Genomic DNA, 19,763 nt, shown 5'->3' with positions numbered 1-19,763 from the left:
ATGAAGGCATTAGGAAATGCAAGTAATCATCAAATTTATTCGATATTTACTTTCACGACAATCTAAGATAGGACGAATAAGTTATTAAGAAGAAATAAATAAATAAATAAAGAGAATAGCCAGGTCAAGGGACAAACAATTTCGCAACCATTAAATAATAATAATAATAGTAGCGGTCGGATCCTATGGTCTCTTTTTGGTCACATGTGGATGTGGATGCGCAAATCCTCACTTCATTTTGCACAGGTCACAGGGCTTTTCTGCATCTTTTCCTAAGCTGAAATGTCGACAGTAGAAGAAGATATTCTAACCAGTTGCCATCAAATGTTATATTCTTCCGTCGGGTAATAGCTATTTTGCTTACACCAACATAAATACTGGGGGGTCGGGGCGTCTTCTCGCATAACCCAACAATGCTCTGCTACATCATTCAAAGTCATCCTCTGTTTTGGGTCTGAAAAAATGTTTACATTTCCAGAACTATGTTAGAAATACATGGTGGGGGCAATTGATTAACATTAGTGTTGGGTATAAAGGACCCCGAGCTCAGAGAGAACGATTTCACTAACCTTTGCAGAGAAGGCCTTCGAGTAAGTTCCTCAACTCCGGGGTCATGTCATGTGGCAGAATTAGAGGGTTATTAACAATCTGAAGAAAGAGAATATGAGCCATGTTGTTGTTGGGTGTGAGGGAGAAGGAAAAGAAAAGAGGAACTGGAGACAGATTGAGCAAATTCCATACCTTGTCATATGTATCTTGTAGCGTTTCACCAAGAAACGGATATCGTCCTAGTACCATACAGTACAAAGTAACTCCTAGAGCCCACGTGTCTGCAGCTTTTCCATTGTATGTTAAACCTGTTGATCATTTTCAAACACGGTTAAAACAAACGCATATTATGTTAAATTATTTCTCCAAAACTAGAGAGCATAGTCTCAGCTAACGGAGTGAACCCTGACCTAGACAGCACTCAGGTGCAGTGAAAACAGGAGTCCCGGGAGAACGGCGAAGCTCATCATTATCGTCCTGAAAATAAGATATTGTAAAACTTACTTTCCAACCAAATAACATCTAAGAAGGATAAAATCTGTTAAAATTTCCGACCAAAACAATTTTAAATGGGCATCAACCACATGAACCTTTTAAACACTAAGCTTATTTACTTTAATTGCAAGTAACCACCTATCAAGTACATGTGCATGACCCTATTCAATTGCAAGTAACCTAGCTCGCATATGAAGAAGAGCCTATTCAAAAAATTTGTCATTTAGATTCTATTTTATAGACCTCACAATTACACAACACAAACATGACACGGGAAGAATAATTAAAACACCACGAAAACACAACACGACACAAAAAATAGCACAAATACTACAAGAATACACGGACAAGCTAAAATCCATACAACATAACCTTAAACACGATTATGACATGAAAAGTACAGAAAAACAAGGGAAAAAACATAACACACCACAAAAATAGCATAAATGCACCAACGTTCCAAAACCCATACAACATAAACCTTGAACACAATTATGACATGAAAAGTAGAGAAAAATGACACAGTTACACTAGATGCCAGGTCTAATATTATACTCCGTCCCATAATCTGTCTGATATTGACTATGCACATAGCAGGAGAGATATTTGACCAAGAGAAATGACAAAATTATCCCTATAAGGTGATTGATAGATTTGTTTTGATAGGTGTAAAGGAGTGGGGAATATAAGGGTAAAAAAGAAATATAAGTATTGTTGTTTGTTGACTTTTCTAATAGGACATTTTGAATTGGACAATTTTAAAAACCAAAAGAGATACATTTAGTGGGATGGAGGGAGTATTAGAAATGATACAGTAAAACGCACAAGATAAAAAGAGGCTCATCCAGAGTGAAAGAGAGAGAGAGTCCATTAAGAGGAAGTTTATGAGTGTAGTATCATTACCTCAAACACCTGGCTGACACTAAAATCTCCTATCTTCACAGTACCCGTGCCAGTAATCAACAAATTATCAGGTTTTATATCACCATGCACAATATTCTGTTTTAAAAAAGAAAAGATCCAAGTAAGCACAACATTTAATAGATTATTTTATTGTCTAGTGCAGCAAACAAGATAAAGGGTATAAAAAGTAAAGTAAATGGGAGCATGCAAAAACTTTCCACTCGAGTAGTATTAAGGATAAAGAAGCAAAATTCTAGGAAAGAAAATTGCAAGGCTGATGACACACAGAAGATTAGAAGATTTCAAGATGAATAAATTTCATCAATGAAGTATCAAAAGATAGAACATCAGACATGCAGGGACATACTGCAATATACATCATAGATATCACAATCCACAACTAGCTAACTCTCTTCTTCAGGATGTTGCTTTTAGCTGACAACCTTAATTCTTTAAGTATTGTGTTTGTGTTTACACAAATATGAATGAAAAAGGAAAAACAGCAAACAAGGGGAAAAAATCTCTGGCCATGTTCAGAAAAAAACTTCATCATATTTATCTAAAACAGGAACATATAACAGACAAAACACACGACCCTAATAGAGTACTGGAAAAAAATTAAATAATGCACAAAAATTGGGTTTTAAATCATACATGAGCATGGAGGTACATAAGCCCAGATACGATATCTCGCATGTATTTCCTAGCAGTCTCTTCTCCAATGCCTCCTCGAGGAACAGAATCCTCACAAGCCCATTTGCCTTCAACATATTCAAGAACTAAACAAAAAGAAAGGCTGACCCAATCAGTCTTTTAACCACATCACTTGATAGAGAAAAAGAAGAAGAAAAGGAAACATAAATACCCATGTAGAATTGATCCATTGCTGGGTCATCAATCACCTCAATGAGATTAACTATATTGGGATGTTCCAAAATTTTCATGATCAGAACCTGAAGGGAAATGGATGAAGAAATATGGTCAAATAAAAAAAGGAACTTCACATGACAACAGTAGATTACAAAGGTAGCTCTGTCCACAAACTATCAAGCCAATACCTCACGAAGAACATCAGTCATTGCAGTCTCTGATGGACCAACCCGCAACTTCAATAAATGAGACTTATGAAAGGCCTGTAGTTCAATGTAAAAAGAATTCATTACTGAAAGGAAAGGAGAACTTAATTTCGCATAAATTGCACTAGATCCACAAAACACAACCAAGTTTAACCTATAAAAGAGCATAATGAAACAAATATTTCTTGAATTTAAAAACTATGCTGCCAAACATATAAATGAAACTGAATTTCCTGAAAGAATTTGTTCTCAATTGTTCCACTGACACAAGCTACTAACCTTAATAGCATAGTGTTTCCCGTCTACATTATTCCGATAAAGAACCTGCCACAAAAGCAAACAAAATAGTTAACATTTGAATCTTTTATGAAAATTACGTAAAAAGTGAATTTCCAACAATATCCTTACCACTTTCCCATAGCTGCCAGAACCAATCTTACATTCCCGTACATACTCATTAATCATCTTATTCCCATTTTCATCCTGAAAAATGAATCAGGATCTCATTCCTTCATAAGCATAAGAGACAGAAACAACGAAATGAAGATTACTGGTATAATCACAGAATAATGAAACAGGAAAGATACTTCACATGCTGGAAACACATCCACAAGAAAACAATATTAACATACACAATAGCATTTTGTGACTCATTTCAAATGCTTGCCTCAGAGCGTATAATCATGTTAGTTTCCTTGACAGGATACTGCCTGCAAGCTAATCCATTGTTAAGTATGAACCTCAAAATCTCTTCAGAAAGCTTGCCACGGCCTAGAAGCTCAGCCTCGTCTCCAACAGCAGTGCTGGTAACACCACCATTATATGAGCAATCATCATCTTCTATTTCTTCATCTAACAAAATTTCCTGGGACAGTTGAAAATTTGACCTGCAATTGGGCCTAGAGGGTTGTTTGGGCTTCGTTGTGAAGCCGAAGCAACCAAAGCAGCCCATTGCTCTAGCAAATGAAAAGCTGTTACTTAACATTAGAACACCTGAAACCTTGAAAGTTGTAAGTTACAAATGAAGAACGAATTCTTGGACCTGCAAAGAGAACATAACCGCCTATCAAGAAATTGCCAATAGAAGTTTCAGGCTAATATAAAAATTAACTTAAACAAACATACACACTACATTAAGAAGAAAAAAAAAGTATAAAATAAAACGTAATAAAAAGGGGAAACCGATTTGGAAAAAAAATATACCTGATTTAAAAAATAAAGAAGGAGGAAGGAGAGCTTGAAGCCCTAATCAGCTTTACTGCTCCAAAGGATGCCATTCAGCTAAATGAAAGGAACAACTTTCAACATCAAAGCCACGATGATCGACACCCAACATTGCTAATCGCTAAACCTCCAGTTGACCTTTTTCCCCCAATATTTTCCCCAAATATCTAAGAAATCATGAATAGAAAGCCTAGTTTTGAATTCGATTTAATCCGTAAAAAAACTAATGAAACAGGGGAAAAAGAAATTACAAATTTCAAAGCCAAATAGAAAATTTGATTAACCCGAGGAATTTGAATCTTGGATCCCAGTTACGATTTCGGTCTCTGCTTTTCCAACTCTAAGGTCAGAGCATCTATATATCTCTATTTTATAAATAAAACAATAATTCATCTTCAACGTCATCTCTATATTATCATCAATTTTATTTTATTAATAATATTTAAATATTATAATTATAATTTTATAAATATAAAAAAATCTGAAAAATTATAAAAAAAATTTATATGATTATTTATCTAATTTTAATGTATTTTTATCTATTTTATAATTTAATATATTTTAATTAAAATAAAAAGAAAAAAAATGTAGCGTTAGCTATAGTACTGCGCTAGATGTAGCGTGGTACTGTAGCAATTCGTTATTGTAACGACAGATGTGGCGCAGGGCTGGAGCGCGCTACAGTGGAAATATCTCCACTGTAGCACAATATTAGAGATGCTCTAAACACAAATAAGAAAATCGAAACTTCGAATTCCTAACTATTTCTTCGCCTTGCTTTTGCTTTTGGGGTTGAATTCAAGGAGTGACGAAGGCAACGTGTATCGACAAAAAAAAACAACAACAACAACAGAAACAAGTTCTTTTTTGTTTTTACGTTTTGAAAAATGTAACTTTAGAAAAATGTGGCTCTCTTATATTTTCAAGGTTTTTTTGTCATTACATTATAAATATTAATTAAATAAAATGAAAAAAAAAAAAAAAAAAAAAGAAAAAAATTTGTTTTGTTTGATTACCCTAACACCATCCAACTTAGACTAATTATTCCCAACCGGATTACGGTCTAAAAGTAATTATACTTTCAAGCAATTCAAATTTGGTTCGGAAATACGAACCAAACAACTTCGTTGGTAAAAAAATATTATCATTTCTTGAGGTCTCAGATTCGAGTATCAGAAATATCAAGAGTGTGAACATTCAATCTCAAATTATTGAGAATTATCTTTAAACATATATTGCCTACTTACATCATATTAATCCAAAAAAATCATTTCGGAAAAGACTATTTAGTGAGTCTGATATTTTAATACTTCAATCAAATTAGTATTTGAGGTATATGTATATACATTTTAGTAATATTTATTTTTATAATAAAATATATGAATTTTAAATAGTTTATTATGTATTAATTAAAACAATTATATTGTAAAACAAATTTTAAACAATTATTTTTTTAAAATTCGTCAAATTTATTTAAAAATTACATTATAAAATAAATAAATTATGAGACATTAAAAAATTATATTTCAAATTAAAACACGTAAATTTAAATAGAATAAATCACATCATTCATCACTGAATTTTACTCTTTTTCTTAACTTTTAATTTTTTTATTTTACTTATTAAATTTTACCTATTGAATTATTTTTATTCACTCCACTGTTAAACTAATAACACCGTTATAACGGGGAACAGTTTAAAGTTTAAAGCTTGATAACATGGGACAGTTTAGTAATAAATAATCACATCAGACTGACAAAAAATAAAAATTATGAATATTTAATGCCAAATAAGAATTTAAAATAAAAAACTGAAATCAAATCTTATCCCCGACCGTCAATTTTAATCCCTTTTAAAAACCACATCAGTAATAAACTCCACTTTTAAAAACTTCATTTTAATCCCTTTTCTACTGATGGTTACCACCAACACCGTCAATTGGTCGAATACCTAATTATTTGTGGTCGGTGAACCACCCACGACCATAACCCCCATGCTTTCACGACCAATCGAACGCCAAAAAATGATGTATTGAAAATTTTTGTTATAGAGTTTAGAAACCATAAAAATTTCTTAGATCAATTGTGGTAATCAATCATTTGATTGGATGTGGTGATTGGTCGTTTACTGTTTGGTCGGTCGTGGTAATTAGGTGTGGCAGGGGAGGGGGAGAAGAAAATCGAGAAGGGAGAAGGGGGAGAAACGCACCTATGCTGAGTTTTTTTTAAAATTTTTTTATTTTTAATAAAATATTTTTTAAAAATTCAAAAATACCAAAATATGATATGTGTCACTTAACGAGATTATTTAACGATAATTAACGTCTGATTATCTAAAATAATAACGAAAAAAACATTAAACACTTAAAACGACGGAAAAAATGTTTAATAAAAAAATTTAAACACTAAAACATTTTTAGAAATATTATTCAGTTAATCATTTTTATGAAATGAAACTTTTGTTTTCCCAAAAAATATTAATAATTTTGATGCGGGAGTGGGTAGTGGTTTGGTGGCAAATACGCAACGGCGCAACAGCCGCCAGTACCTATTTCTTTTAACTTTTTCCGATTACGTTCTGATTGGTTAACATTTCCACTACTGAAGAATTAAAATACAACCATAGAAAGACAACCAAAGAAAGCAAACAATTCAATTACTCGACGTCTCTGTTTCTCTCGCCGAGCGAAAGAATCAAGCATGGGCGTTGTCGGAGTGTTGGCCTTACAGGGATCTTTCAACGAACACATAGCGGGCAATAATCTTCGAACCCTGATGTTCCGAATGCTTTGTTGACGAGTTTTCATGTTTGGCTGAAAGCCTTATATTATGCTGTATTATTTGCTTTTTGCAGCGCTGAGGAGGTTAGGAGTGAAAGGAGTGGAGATAAGGAAGCCGGAGCAGCTTCAGAGTATCAGCTCTCTTATCATTCCTGGTGGAGAAAGCACCACCATGGCTAAACTTGCTGAATTTCACAATCTTGTATATTCTCTCTCTTTAGTTTTTTATATGTGCATTTGTTTTTCCCCATAAATAAAAAGCATGGAAGATCGGAAACGCCGTTTTGGTTTGTTTTGTTGTTTCTTGCTTTTTGCTAGTAGTTAAAGCAAAAAACAAATGCTAAGATTCAAGATCATTTTGGTTAAGAATGAGTAAATAATTAGAATGAAGTAGTACTTCAAACGAAGATAATTGCAACTCTGGAGGTTTTTGATTTTGTGTATTTTGAGATGCTTTGGTACCTGAGATTGACTTTTTTGATCTATGCAAAAGGTTTGAACGAGTTTGACATTGTTAGATCCTTTGATGGATATATATAGCTGAAGGCTTTGCTCATAAATGAAATAGTTGCTAAACCTAACTCTGATTTGAGTTCATAATTCTTATAGTGTGCAAATGAGTTATTTGCAAAGACTGGCTGACCAAACAGCTTTTTTTATTTCCTGTGTCTCTCCTTTGCAAATGTTTGGTTAATAATCTTCATTTCTGGTCAGTTTCCAGCACTGCGTGAGTTTGTGCAAATGGGGAAACCGGTTTGGGGGACTTGTGCAGGTCTTATATTTTTGGCAAACAAAGCTGTTGGTATGTTCTGTTTGTGAACCGTATACAATTTGCACCAAGCAATTTACCAAAAAGATTATTCAAAAGCATTTGAATTTGAAATTGTGCAACCTTTTCAGGACAGAAAGAAGGAGGGCAAGAATTAGTCGGGGGTCTGGATTGCACCGTCCATAGAAACTACTTTGGAAGTCAGGTACTAACATATGCCTTCTATGATGCTTATAAACTGTATACCGTTGTATTGCATAATTGCATTGCTTAGTTGAACTAACCTTTTCCGCCAGAAGTTGCATTGCTATTAGTTAATAAAGACATCCATTTAGTAGAATGGAAATCCAGAAAAATGCAAAATTTTCTTTAGAGAAATACCACTCATAGAACATGGGTCCAAAACCTCAAATGATTGTTGGATTAGTTAAATGATTCCTGCCATGATGATGCAATAATGATGCTATGATGATGTTAAATGATTGTTGGATATACTGAAAATATTTATGTCAAATGGGTAGGGGATGATTGAAGGAGTCTAAGAATAGAGCTTACTTTCACTAATTTCACTAGGATATGGTAGTTGAATTCTTTATCATGACAAAAGGCTATGCATGTTGGTGGTGGTGTTGTTACTTGAAGATATCACCTTTCACCGTTCCCATTTATAGTGATAAATTTGCTTAAACATATTTGTTAACTAAAAGAACTGAAAGGTAGACGTTAAGAAAACAGTGACAAATCAGAAGTCTGTTTTGTGAATAAAACACTTTTGTTTTCATATATCTAGGATGTAGAAACCTCTTTCACTTACTGAAATCAGTTTTACAGGGGCAAAGAAGATTTCAACATCCCCCCATCCTTGTTTCCCAATTTGTTTTCAAGCTTCTAACATTTAACTAAATTGTTTTTCTTAACAAACTAACTTTTATTTAGATCCAAAGCTTTGAGGCAGAGCTTTTAGTGCCAGAACTTACATCCAAAGAAGGTGGCCCTGACACATTTCGCGGTGTTTTCATCCGTGCTCCTGCCATCCTTGAGGTGGGGCCTGAAGTTGAAGTGCTCGCTGATTATCCTATCCCATCAAATAAAGTGCTATACTCGAGTTCAGCTGTTGAAATTCAAGAGGTATATCGACATTCTTTCTATTGAATTCTTCATTACTATATTCAAACATAAAACAATAAAATTGTATGCATTCCCTTAACTAAATGAGTCTAGGTTTTTTAATCATGCTTTCGTGTAAATTTCCAAGTAACTGATTCCACATTTATTTCGTTTATTTGTTTCATCTCTCTGTTTCCTAGTCTTCAACTCCATCTGTATCGGTTCTTGTCATCTAAAATTTTGGGTATTTCAGGAGTCTGCTGTGCCTGAAAAGAAAGTAATAGTTGCCGTAAAGCAAGGAAAATTGCTAGGAACTGCTTTCCACCCTGAGTTGACTGCAGATACCAGATGGTATGAATATGTTAACCTTCAATTAAGTTCTTCAGTTTTGTTCATGTTCTCATCTGAGGTTTTAAATGTTTCTCATTTTTGGTTGCTAAGTTAAAGCGGTAAATGGTTTGTTCGTGCAGGCATAGTTACTTTCTAAAGATGGAAAGCGACTTCGGAGGGGCAACATCAGATGCCATTGTTGCAGTCAGTGAAGCGGCTTCAAGTTCCGACCCACGTACGAAATATGATCTTCCTATATTCCGATAATCCCCAGTGTCAAGGAGATTATTTCGGGTCTTCTTCAATTTCTCTCTCTTTCCCTTCCCTTCCCTTCGTCTCCATGTTTTTTGACGTTTCATCTTTTATTTCAAAGGCAAAGCCTATTTGACAAGTATCATTTGCTCTTTTTAGGTGACATTTGCTCAAATGACAGACCTATTTACCCATCGCTATATATTGGTATATTTTTCGACGGTGATATTTAGGTAAGAAGAAAATCGGTAATCAACGTACGCTGCAAATGTTTATTAGGAAAAGGAACTAGCAGCCTTGGTTGTAAAGAAAATGAAATACTATGTAAGCCTATCCATACAATAAACACAAATTATACAAAGAAATCTCAGTCCTTGAAACTCCATATTTTGTCAAAAATATGCTACACGTGGTGATCCAACATACATATATATCTTCATATACTCGTTCTTCTCTCAAACGAAAATTCTTTGGGTAAGATGTTGATCGAATGGTATGCGGATTCGCGTTCTTCACTAAAACTCGGTTCTTTTACATCTCTATCAGTACCTCCTTGAACTTGTTCCACCATGTTAGGATTATGGGACGATGAACCATCAGCATTATTGTGGTACGAGACGGACGGAGAATCCGTTTCCGATCGCTTGATATCGAGACTCAATCTCCCCGGGGAAGCATTAACGCTGTCCGTTTCGTTCCGGTATCGCCTCAAGAGCTGAGCCGGGGATGTGTGGTGCGATGGGGTGTTGGGTGTGCTAGAAAAAGGGGTGGCCGTGACTGAACTCTTGTTGCTCTTGACGTGTTTCCTAGCCGTTTCGTGCCAATTCTTTAGAGCCGTGGCTACTCTTTCGTTAAATATGGTTGGTTTCATATGTGAACCCATCTGATTATAGCAAAATAAAAAATCAATTATATAAAAATAAATAAATATATATATATCAGTATCTAGACGTTGAAAATATTGTTTATTTATATAAAGGTAAAAAATATATATTTAAATTACCTGAGTAACGAGGGCGTAAAGGGGAAGAGTGACATAACTGCAAAGAATTTGAACGACAACCCTATTTTGAAAGAAAGAAAAAAGTTAGAAAATCCTATTGGAGTGACAATTCCAAATAAGCAGTCATGAATGACGGTAAATAAAATAAATTTTCAACTTGTTTTACCCCATTGAAATTGAAATTACTAGATCTGCCAAGTCTTTATGAAAGCAAGAACTTATCCCAAATTCATACTGTAAAAAGAACAAGAACGAGAAATTTGATTAGAGAAATAATAATTATTTACGAAAAACCCAAACCCCAATTACACAGTCAAAAAGCAATTAACTGATTAAAATTAACATTGTTACGTACCCAAGTATATGCAAAGAATGCGAGCTGAAAGGCATTCTGCGAAAAAAAAGAGAGTAAAAAGTAAACAGAGGTTAAATTTGGGAGTTGAAAAAGTTCATTCGATAATTATGTAATGAATAAGGCAATAATTATACCTGAAAGAGAACGAAGCTGATGAGAAAGAGGAGGAATCTGGGCCGGTTGAACCAGAACAGATCGTCGCCCGGTTCAACGACCGGCACTCCTCGAACCACTTCTCCTCTCTCTTGAATCCGTAGAGCCATTTTGGTTATTATCACCTGCAGCTTTGTCCCCACTAACAGGATCACCTGCAGGGTTTTCACCAAATCGCAACCGTTGATCTCAAACATTGATCAACATTACATAATTTTAATGCGAAATTTTATGGTATTTGCTTACAATCAAGGGGATGAACGGCAGCCACAGATAAGAGTACCATCCTGCACCGTAAAATTAACCCTATATTTTAAATTACATTTTTTATAAAAAAAATAAAATATAAAGAATACCATACACACACACTTACCATGGGGGTTGAAGAGTAAGAAGAGCACAGCGCAAAACCATATTAGAGGACTGGAAAAATATACTGTAAATTGTGTTAGACTAAAGTATGAGAATTTTACAGAAATTTTATATTTTTAAAAAATAAAAAGGTAAGGAACAATAATTACCTGATGCCAACAACAACACTGAAATCTTCTTCCAGTGATCTATTTATGTATTTCTGAAAATTAAAATTGTTTTGGCTTTGGGGAGGCAGGTGTGCCTGTTGATAAATAAATTTGAAGACTGTTTATAATTAAGAAAATTAAAATTGAAAATATTGGAATTAAAAAGTATGTGGAAATAATTTATATTAAAAAAACTACCATCATGAATCCATGTCGAAGAGTTAAATAATCAACTTTAGGAACTGATCGAACGAATTGTCTAAAGAAACAAACCTGCCAAAAAAAGAAAGAAAGTGAGTTTATTCCTATAATTATTTTCTAAACTATAGTTTGATTAATAAAAATATATGGACTGCCTTAATTATTTTATAAAATACCATACATTATAATTTTCCAAGTATTTTGAAAACCGGACCGGATCGGTCAGTTCAACCTGTTCAATCGGGAACCGCTGAACCATTCGAACTGGACCGGCTGAAAACCAGAAAAAACCGTCAATTTTGTTTTTTTTTAAATTAAACCAAACGACGTCGTTTGTTAAACGAGCCAAGTCGAACTCGAGTATTGCTGAGCTCGACTTGAACTTGAAAACTTTAAAAGTAAGCTCAACTCGACTCAAACTCACGAGCTAAAAATTATCAAGTTCAACTCGAACTCGAAATATAATATTGAAACTTGAACTCGAAAAGACTTGAACTCAAAAAAAATTTAGAAGCTCGATTGAAGCCTAAAATTCGAGCTTGATTGAAGTGAAAGAATAGTTCACTCAATACTCACCAAGAGGCTCCATGATTTTGAATGCCAAATTACCTCTATTATTTACAGAAGTTAGTGTAGAATGTCAAAGCATCTTTCGGTGCAATTAAGGCACCGAAAGTAGGTGCATAATTTTTTATTTTTTATATGGATAAATTACAAACTATAGTCACTAAACATTAGGGTATTTACAAGATTAAGTCCTTAAGATTTAGCTATAAATACCCTATCTCATTTAGCTTCAAAATCATCCCAAAGCATTCTAGCTTTCTTCCAATACTAGAGAGAATTTAGAAAGTTTCTTGAGAGTTGTTTTCTCCTTTTTATCGAGAGAGAATTATCATTTTTTTCTTCTTGGTAGATCGAGAGAGGTTGTAATTCCTATTTTTTCATAATGAAATTCTTCTACCGTTGCCCGTGGTTTTTACCTTATTTTATTTAGGGGGTTTTCACGTAAATTTTGTGTCTCTTTTTATCTTCATTTTTATTTTCTCAAATTATCAGTTGCGATTTTGCTCTATCCGATAGCCGTCTTCCGCAACAATTAGTATCCGAGCTAGATTAGAGTGTGTAATATCTGCTTATTGTCTTTGTGGTTGCCACCAAAAGGTGGATCCTTCAACATAAGAAAATAAGAAGTTATTACCCATTCTTTGAAGGTTCCAGAGAACTATTCAAGATAGTGAAATAGTGGGAGCTATCCGTAGAAGAAGTTATGGCAACAAAATTTGATATTGAAAAATTCAATGGGAGAAATTTCTCATTGTGGAAATTGAAGATGAAGGTCATCCTAAGGAAAGACGGGTGTCTAGCGGCTATCAATGAAAGGCCGGTGGATTTCGCAGATGACATCAAATGGAACGAGATGGACGGGAATGCTATGGCAAACTTTCATCTAGCATTAGCAGATGAAGTATTGTCAAGCATCGAGGAGAAGAAGACAGCTAAGGAGATATGGGATCATCTCATCAAATTGTACGAGGCCACATCGCTGCACAATAAAATTTTCCTTAAGAGGAAATTGTACACTCTCCGTATGCCAGAATATACTTCAGTGACAGAGCACTTAAATACACTGAACACCTTATTTTCTCAGCTTACATCCTTAAGCTGTAAAATAGGAGAACAAGAACGTGCTGAACTTCTACTTCAAAGTCTACCGGATTCGTACGATCAACTCATCATCAACTTGACAAACAACAATGTCACCAGTCTAGTCTTCGATGACGTTGCAGCTGCTGTTCTACAAGAAGAAAATCGGCGCAAGAACAAGGAAGACATACAAGTAAATCAGCAACAAGCAGAAGCGTTGACAACGATGAGAGGGAGATCAACATAACGTGGCCAAAGCAGCAGTCATAAACATGGTAGATCGAAGTCGAGGAGCAAGAAGAATTTAAAGTGCTACCACTGTGGAAAGAATGGTCACTTGAAGAAGGATTGTTGGAGTCTAAATAAAAACTCCAATCCACAAGGCAATACCGCAAACACTTCAGATGATGGAGATGCTCTATGCTGTGAAGCGTCAACCACCGTGGAAGGCAGAAAAAGATTTGCAGATATATGGCTCATTGATTTGGGAGCGACATATCACATGACCTCAAGAAGAGAATGGTTCCATCATTATGAACTTGTCTCATGAGGATCTGTGTATAGTTTCAATGATCATGCCTTAGAGATCGTTGGTGTGGGAACCATCAAATTGAAGATGTATGATGGAACAATTAAAGTTGTTCGAGATGTACGGCACGTGAAAGGCCTGAAGAAAAATTTATTATCCTACGGATTGATAATAATGCAAGCAAGATTGAGACACAGAAAGGAATCATGAAGGTGTTCCGTGGAGCGCTTGTGGTGCTAAAAGGCGAAAAGATAGCAGCAAACTTGTACATGCTGAAGGGAGAGACTTTGCTAGAAGCAGAAGCCTCTGTTGCCTCATGTAGTTCAGATTCGGCAATGCTATGGCATCAGAAACTTGGACACATGTCAGAACAAGGAATGAAAGTCCTTGTGGAGCAAAAGCTACTTCCAGGCTTAACAAAGGTATCACTTTCTTTGTGTGAGCATTGCATAACAAGTAAGCAGCACCGGTTGAAATTCAACACATTAAATTCTAGAGGCAAAAGTGTTCTAGATATGGTTCACTCTGACGTATGGCAAGCACCAGTAACGTCCCTAGGTGGAGCAAAATATTTTGTCTCATTTATTGATGACTACTCCAGGAGATGTTGGGTGCGCCCTATTAAGAAGAAATCAGACGTGTTTTCAACTTTCAAAAACTTCAAAGCGCGGGTGGAACTTGATTCTGGAAATAAGATCAAGTGTTTCAGAACAGATAATGGAGGAGAATACACAAGCGAAGAATTTGATGACTTTTGCAGGAAAGAAGGCATCAAAAGACAGTTCACAATGGCGAACACTCCTCGACAAAATGGAGTGGCAGAGCGGATGAACAGAACCTTGTTAGAAAGAACAAGAGCAATGTTGAGGGACGCAGGCCTAGAAAAATCATTCTGGGCAGAAGCAGTCAATACAGCCTGTTATTTGGTGAATCGAGCTCCATCAACTGCAATAGAGCTGAAGACATCAATGGAGATGTGGACTGGTAAACCAGTTGATTATTCAAACCTCCATGTATTTGGAAGTATTGTGTACGTGATGTACAACGCCCAAGAAATTTCAAAGCTGGATCCAAAATCCAGGAAATGCAAATTCTTGGGGTATGCTGATGGAGTAAAGGGGTATCGCTTGTGGGATCCCACTGCCCGCAAAGTGATCATTAGCAGGGATGTTATCTTTGTAGAAGATAAACTACAAAGAAAAGAAGACGATGATAGCGCTGAAAAGTCAGAGACTACTCAGATACATGTGGAAAAAGAGTTTGAAGAATGAGATTCTTATGAAGCAGAACCAATACATGATGAATAAGAACCAGAGAGTTCTGAAGCTCCAACAACTCGTCAATCAGATCGTGTGAGAAGACGTCCCAATTGGCACTCAGATTATATTATAAAATGTAATATTGCATACTGCCTTTTAACAGAGGACGGTGAGCCATCAACATACCATGAGGCAATAAACAGCTCAGATGCTTCACTGTGGATGATGGCGTTGCAAGAAGAAATCGAAGCCCTTCATAAAAATAATACATGGGACCTTGTGCCACTACCACAAGGAAGGAAGTCAATTGGTAACAAATGGGTTTTCAAAATCAAGCGAAATGGTGACGATCAAGTGGAGAGGTATCGTGCAAGACTGGTGGTCAAAGGATATGCTCAGAAAGAAGGTATTGATTTCAATGAAATTTTTTGTCCTGTGGTTCGACTAACAACAGTTCGAGTAGTCTTGGCAATGTGTGCTACATTGAATTTACATTTGGAATAGCTAGTTGTTAAAACAACTTTTCTTCATGGAAATCTTGAAGAAGAGATTTATATGCTCCAACCTGAAGGTTTTGAAGAAGACGAAAAGAAGAACTTGGTTTGTAAGTTGAACAAATCTCTGTACGGTCTAAAGCAGGCGTCGAGGTGTTGGTATAAGAGATTTGATTCATTCATTATGTGCTTTGGATACAACAGACTTAATGCAGACCCTTGTGCTTATTTCAAGAGGTCTGGTGATAACGATTTTGTTATATTGTTGTTATATGTGGATGACATGTTGGTTGTAGGACCCAACAAAGATCATATTGAAGAATTGAAGGCACAACTGGCTAGGGAATTTGAAATGAAGGACTTGGGATCAGCAAACAAGATTCTAGGGATGCAAATTCACCGAGACAGAAGTAATAGGAAGATTTGGCTTTCACAAAAGAATTACTTGAAGAAAATCTTGTCACGATTTAGCATGCAAGATTGTAAGCCAATTTCTACCCCTCTTCCTATTAACTTCAAATTATCCTCCAGTATGAGTCCTAGCAGTGAAGAAGAGAGGATGTAGATGTCTCGAATACTGTATGCATCAGCAGTGGGAAGTTTAATGTTCGCTATGATATGCACAAGACCAGACATTGCACAAGCAGAGGGAGTGGTTAGTCGGTACATGGCGAATCCAGGCAAAGAGCATTGGAATACAGTAAAGAGGATCCTGAGATACATCAAAGGGACCTCAAATGTTGCATTATGTTACGGAGGATCAAACTTACTAATCAATGGGTATGTAGATTCTAACTATACAGGGGATTTGGATAAAAGCAAATCTACTACAGGATATGTGTTCAAAGTTGCTGGTGGAGCTGTAAGCTGGGTTTCAAAATTGCAGTCAGTTGTGGCTACATCCACAACAGAGGCAGAATATGTAGCAGCTACACAAACCAGTAAAGAAGCAATTTGGTTGAAGATGCTATTGGAGGAGCTTGGGCACAATCAAGAGTATGTCTCTTTATTTTGTGACAGTCAAAGTGCCTTGCATCTAGCAAGGAATCCAACATTTTATTCAAGGACAAAGCATATACGAGTTCAGTACCATTTCATTCGTGAAAAGGTGGAAGAAGGGACGATAGATATGCAGAAGATCCATACCAAAGACAACATAGCAGATTTCATGACGAAGGCGATCAATGCCAATAAATTTACTTGGTGTCGATCCTCTTGTGGCCTGTCAAAAACTTAAGCAACATGATGGTACAAGGTAGAAAGAATGGTGTGAAGATATGATTGTTCCAATCAAATCTTCAAGTGGAAGATTGTAGAATGTCAAAGCACCTTTCGGTGCAATTAAGGCACCGAAAGTAGGTGCATAATTTTTTATTTTTTATATGGATAATTACAAACTATAGTCACTAAATTTTAGGGTATTTACAAGATTAAGTCTTTAAGATTTAGCTATAAATACCCTATCCCATTTAGCTTCAAAACCATCCCAAAGCATTCTAGCTTTCTTCCAATACTAGAGAGAATTTAGAGAGTTTCTTGAGAGTTGTTTTCTCCTTTTTATCGAGAGAGAATTATCATTGTTTTCTCCTTGGTAGATCGAGAGAGGTTGTAATTCCTATTTTCTCATAGTGAAATTCTTCTACTGTTGCCCGTGGTTTTTATCCTATTTTATTTAGGGGTTTTCCACGTAAATTTTGTGTCTCTTTTTATCTTCATTTTTATTTTCTAAAATTATTAGTTGCGATTTTACTCTATCCGATAGCCGTCTTCCGCAACAGTTAGTTGGGTGCTCTTCTATGTTTCTTAGCCATGTGGGATTGTTTTGTTATCATATTTTTACTCTTTAGACTTTTGGGATGCTCTTCTATGTTTTTTAGCCATGTGAGATTGTTTTTAAAAAAAAATTAAACCAAACAATATCATTTTGTTATGATTTTTAGCCCCAAATTTATTTTTTAATTATAGTTATATAATTATATTTATTATTTAATATGTTTTACCTTAAATATTATGTTGTAGTTAATTTGAATCATTTTGTTTCACTTGATTTTATGGTTTTTAACTTATATATGTTATGACTTGCTTTGAATATGACTTGTGATATAAAAAATTATTTTTTATTAAATATTTTGATATTTTTATTTAATTTTTTAAATAATTATGACGTCGTTCAGTTCTTCCGATCGATCAGACTGATTCAACCGGTGAACCGATAGCATGACCGGTTCACTAACCGGTTCGGTTCTGAAAACCATGAATTTTCCATCCACAAATGTAAAGTCAAAGAGGTTCTATTCTGGGGAATTTCATTGACTATAATTGGATGGCTGTGTGGTTGACGGCCGTTGTCGTTAACTATAATATTTTTTTCACTATAATTTTGGTCATTTAAGACTTAATTTTACCGAGATTAATAATTCAAAATCGGCGGTAGATATTTTACTTTTATAGCACACAATTTACCAAAAGGGGTTAAAAAAATAAAAGTGCTTACAATCCACATTAGAATAGGGACTTTGGCCCACGAGCTCAGATGTCTTCTTCCAAATGATGTTTCCCTTGCAAATCTGAATCGTTCCGGGTCTGTTCAATGACTCGGTTATTTTCATTAAACTATCGCATTAATTAATGTATCTATGTACTTAAATACATGCACGGATGACGTGTTAAGTAAATGTATTTAAGCTTAATTTGAATATAATTTGTACTAACCATGTGTGTATTGGTATTCAATAGTTTCAGTTTCCTTTTCCCATCTCTTCCACCTACTCATCTACAAGTAAAAACAAAAAATATACATGTACATTTGTAACATAGAAATCATTACCCTCAAGATTAGAAAGATAAAATAAGCGGAGATTGGTTCAAGTGGTAATCAACTCGTTTAAGTAAGATTTTAAGTTCGAATTTTGTATATGTAGAAACTATCTGTTGAGATATCAAAATTAAATATGACGCGGGTCAATTCGAATTATACCTTAGCTCTGCCCAATCCAAGTGTAAGAATACAGTAAATCACGTGGACAATGGCTAGCACGAAAATGAAGTAATGGAGTTGGTCGATAGCATCGTATGAAATAAATGGCACTTTACCCTGAAATGTAAATAACACTTTATATTTTATGTAGAAAAAAGAACAGGTTCTTTTATAATAATAATAATTATTAAATTCAACTTCGAAAATTAAAGAAATTATAAAGAGAATCTCAACATGAAATACACGTACTCATCACCCCCAGAAACATTAATTATCAAATCATGTGTATCTTCGATACTCTTATATTTAACCACTTTTCTCTCCCTCCCTGGTACGTTGGTCAATTTACGTAAGATGGCGCAGAAAGAGACTCTTCTCGGCTTCAGGGAAACGTAATTGAAGGGGAAGTAGGGGATATGTGTTGCATACCTGATCAGCGCATTTGTCCTCTGAGCTTCCGGCCAATGACCGCCGGAAAACTCGACCGGAATCAGACATCATAAGAAGTCTCCGGCGCTGTTTGTTCTCCGATGAATCTTCAGCCGGCTCATCCAAGTTTTCTTCTCGATTCGTAGGGCATGGATGCCAAGTGGATCCAAGTCGCTCCGATATGCATATGCCTGTTATCGTACCTGATCCTACCGTTAGGAGCAACGATATAAATCCCAGCAACATAAGCTCTGTCACCCAAACCAATAAAAATTAGTCAACTTTTAAATCAAAGTAATAATGAATGATGATTTGATATGTTTGAGTTTTTTTTTTTTTACCTGACTTAACCTTTTCCAGAGCATCATAAAGCGCTCGTTTATATTTCTTCTTCAACCACTGCAAAACGCAGACAAATGATCAATCAAAACACCAGCCGAAGAATAAGCTTTTAATTAAAAAACCAAAACACAGATGATACCTTTCCGATCATATGGATTATATGTTCGATGATGATTGAAATCACAACCAAAATAAAACAAACAACCGCGACAGCCCATTTCGGTGTTTCTTCCAATGATCTCGAAGGTGTTCCGCCTTCTGTCGACATGTTTTCTGGCTTTTAATTATTTTCCCACCAACTTCAAAACTTTCGAAAACCTTGTTTTTCTGAAAATCGGAATCAGTTGTTCGAATTATGTTACTCAGATT

At 35.2% G+C, this 19,763-nt stretch overlaps 3 protein-coding genes across 3 annotated transcripts; 1 reads left to right on the top strand and 2 right to left on the bottom strand.

Moving 5' to 3' along the window:
* Positions 1-128: 128 nt before the first annotated feature.
* On the bottom strand, positions 129-4,579 carry LOC120192759 (serine/threonine-protein kinase GRIK1-like). The gene is made up of 12 exons (XM_039195482.1): positions 4,227-4,579; positions 3,691-4,065; positions 3,432-3,506; positions 3,303-3,347; positions 3,006-3,080; positions 2,813-2,900; positions 2,602-2,726; positions 1,948-2,043; positions 960-1,026; positions 742-857; positions 570-648; positions 129-454 (listed from the first exon to the last, which is right to left on the bottom strand). The coding sequence occupies exons 2-12, from the start codon at positions 4,006-4,008 to the stop codon at positions 321-323; spliced, it is 1,218 nt and encodes a 405-aa protein (XP_039051413.1). The 5' UTR covers positions 4,009-4,065; positions 4,227-4,579; the 3' UTR covers positions 129-320.
* Positions 4,580-6,820: 2,241 nt separating this feature from the next.
* On the top strand, positions 6,821-9,581 carry LOC120192758 (probable pyridoxal 5'-phosphate synthase subunit PDX2). Its single transcript, XM_039195481.1, has 7 exons — positions 6,821-7,001; positions 7,101-7,228; positions 7,741-7,828; positions 7,927-8,000; positions 8,732-8,923; positions 9,156-9,253; positions 9,373-9,581. The coding sequence occupies exons 1-7, from the start codon at positions 6,947-6,949 to the stop codon at positions 9,497-9,499; spliced, it is 762 nt and encodes a 253-aa protein (XP_039051412.1). The 5' UTR covers positions 6,821-6,946; the 3' UTR covers positions 9,500-9,581.
* A 1,068-nt stretch (positions 9,582-10,649) lies between these two features.
* LOC120192757 (MLO-like protein 6) lies at positions 10,650-19,560 on the bottom strand. The gene is made up of 13 exons (XM_039195479.1): positions 19,534-19,560; positions 19,394-19,451; positions 19,053-19,303; positions 18,624-18,740; positions 18,359-18,419; positions 18,141-18,229; positions 11,715-11,789; positions 11,517-11,611; positions 11,369-11,418; positions 11,242-11,282; positions 10,977-11,150; positions 10,843-10,878; positions 10,650-10,721 (listed from the first exon to the last, which is right to left on the bottom strand). The coding sequence occupies exons 1-13, from the start codon at positions 19,543-19,545 to the stop codon at positions 10,650-10,652; spliced, it is 1,131 nt and encodes a 376-aa protein (XP_039051410.1). The 5' UTR covers positions 19,546-19,560.
* Positions 19,561-19,763: the final 203 nt, after the last annotated feature.

This window comes from Hibiscus syriacus, unplaced genomic scaffold (genome assembly GCF_006381635.1).
Source record: "Hibiscus syriacus cultivar Baekdansim isolate YM2019G1 unplaced genomic scaffold, ASM638163v2 tig00116979_pilon, whole genome shotgun sequence".
Taxonomy (NCBI): Eukaryota; Viridiplantae; Streptophyta; class Magnoliopsida; order Malvales; family Malvaceae; genus Hibiscus; species Hibiscus syriacus.
The sequence above is the reverse complement of the archived record's forward strand: the minus strand, read 5'-3'. Positions and strand labels throughout refer to the sequence as shown.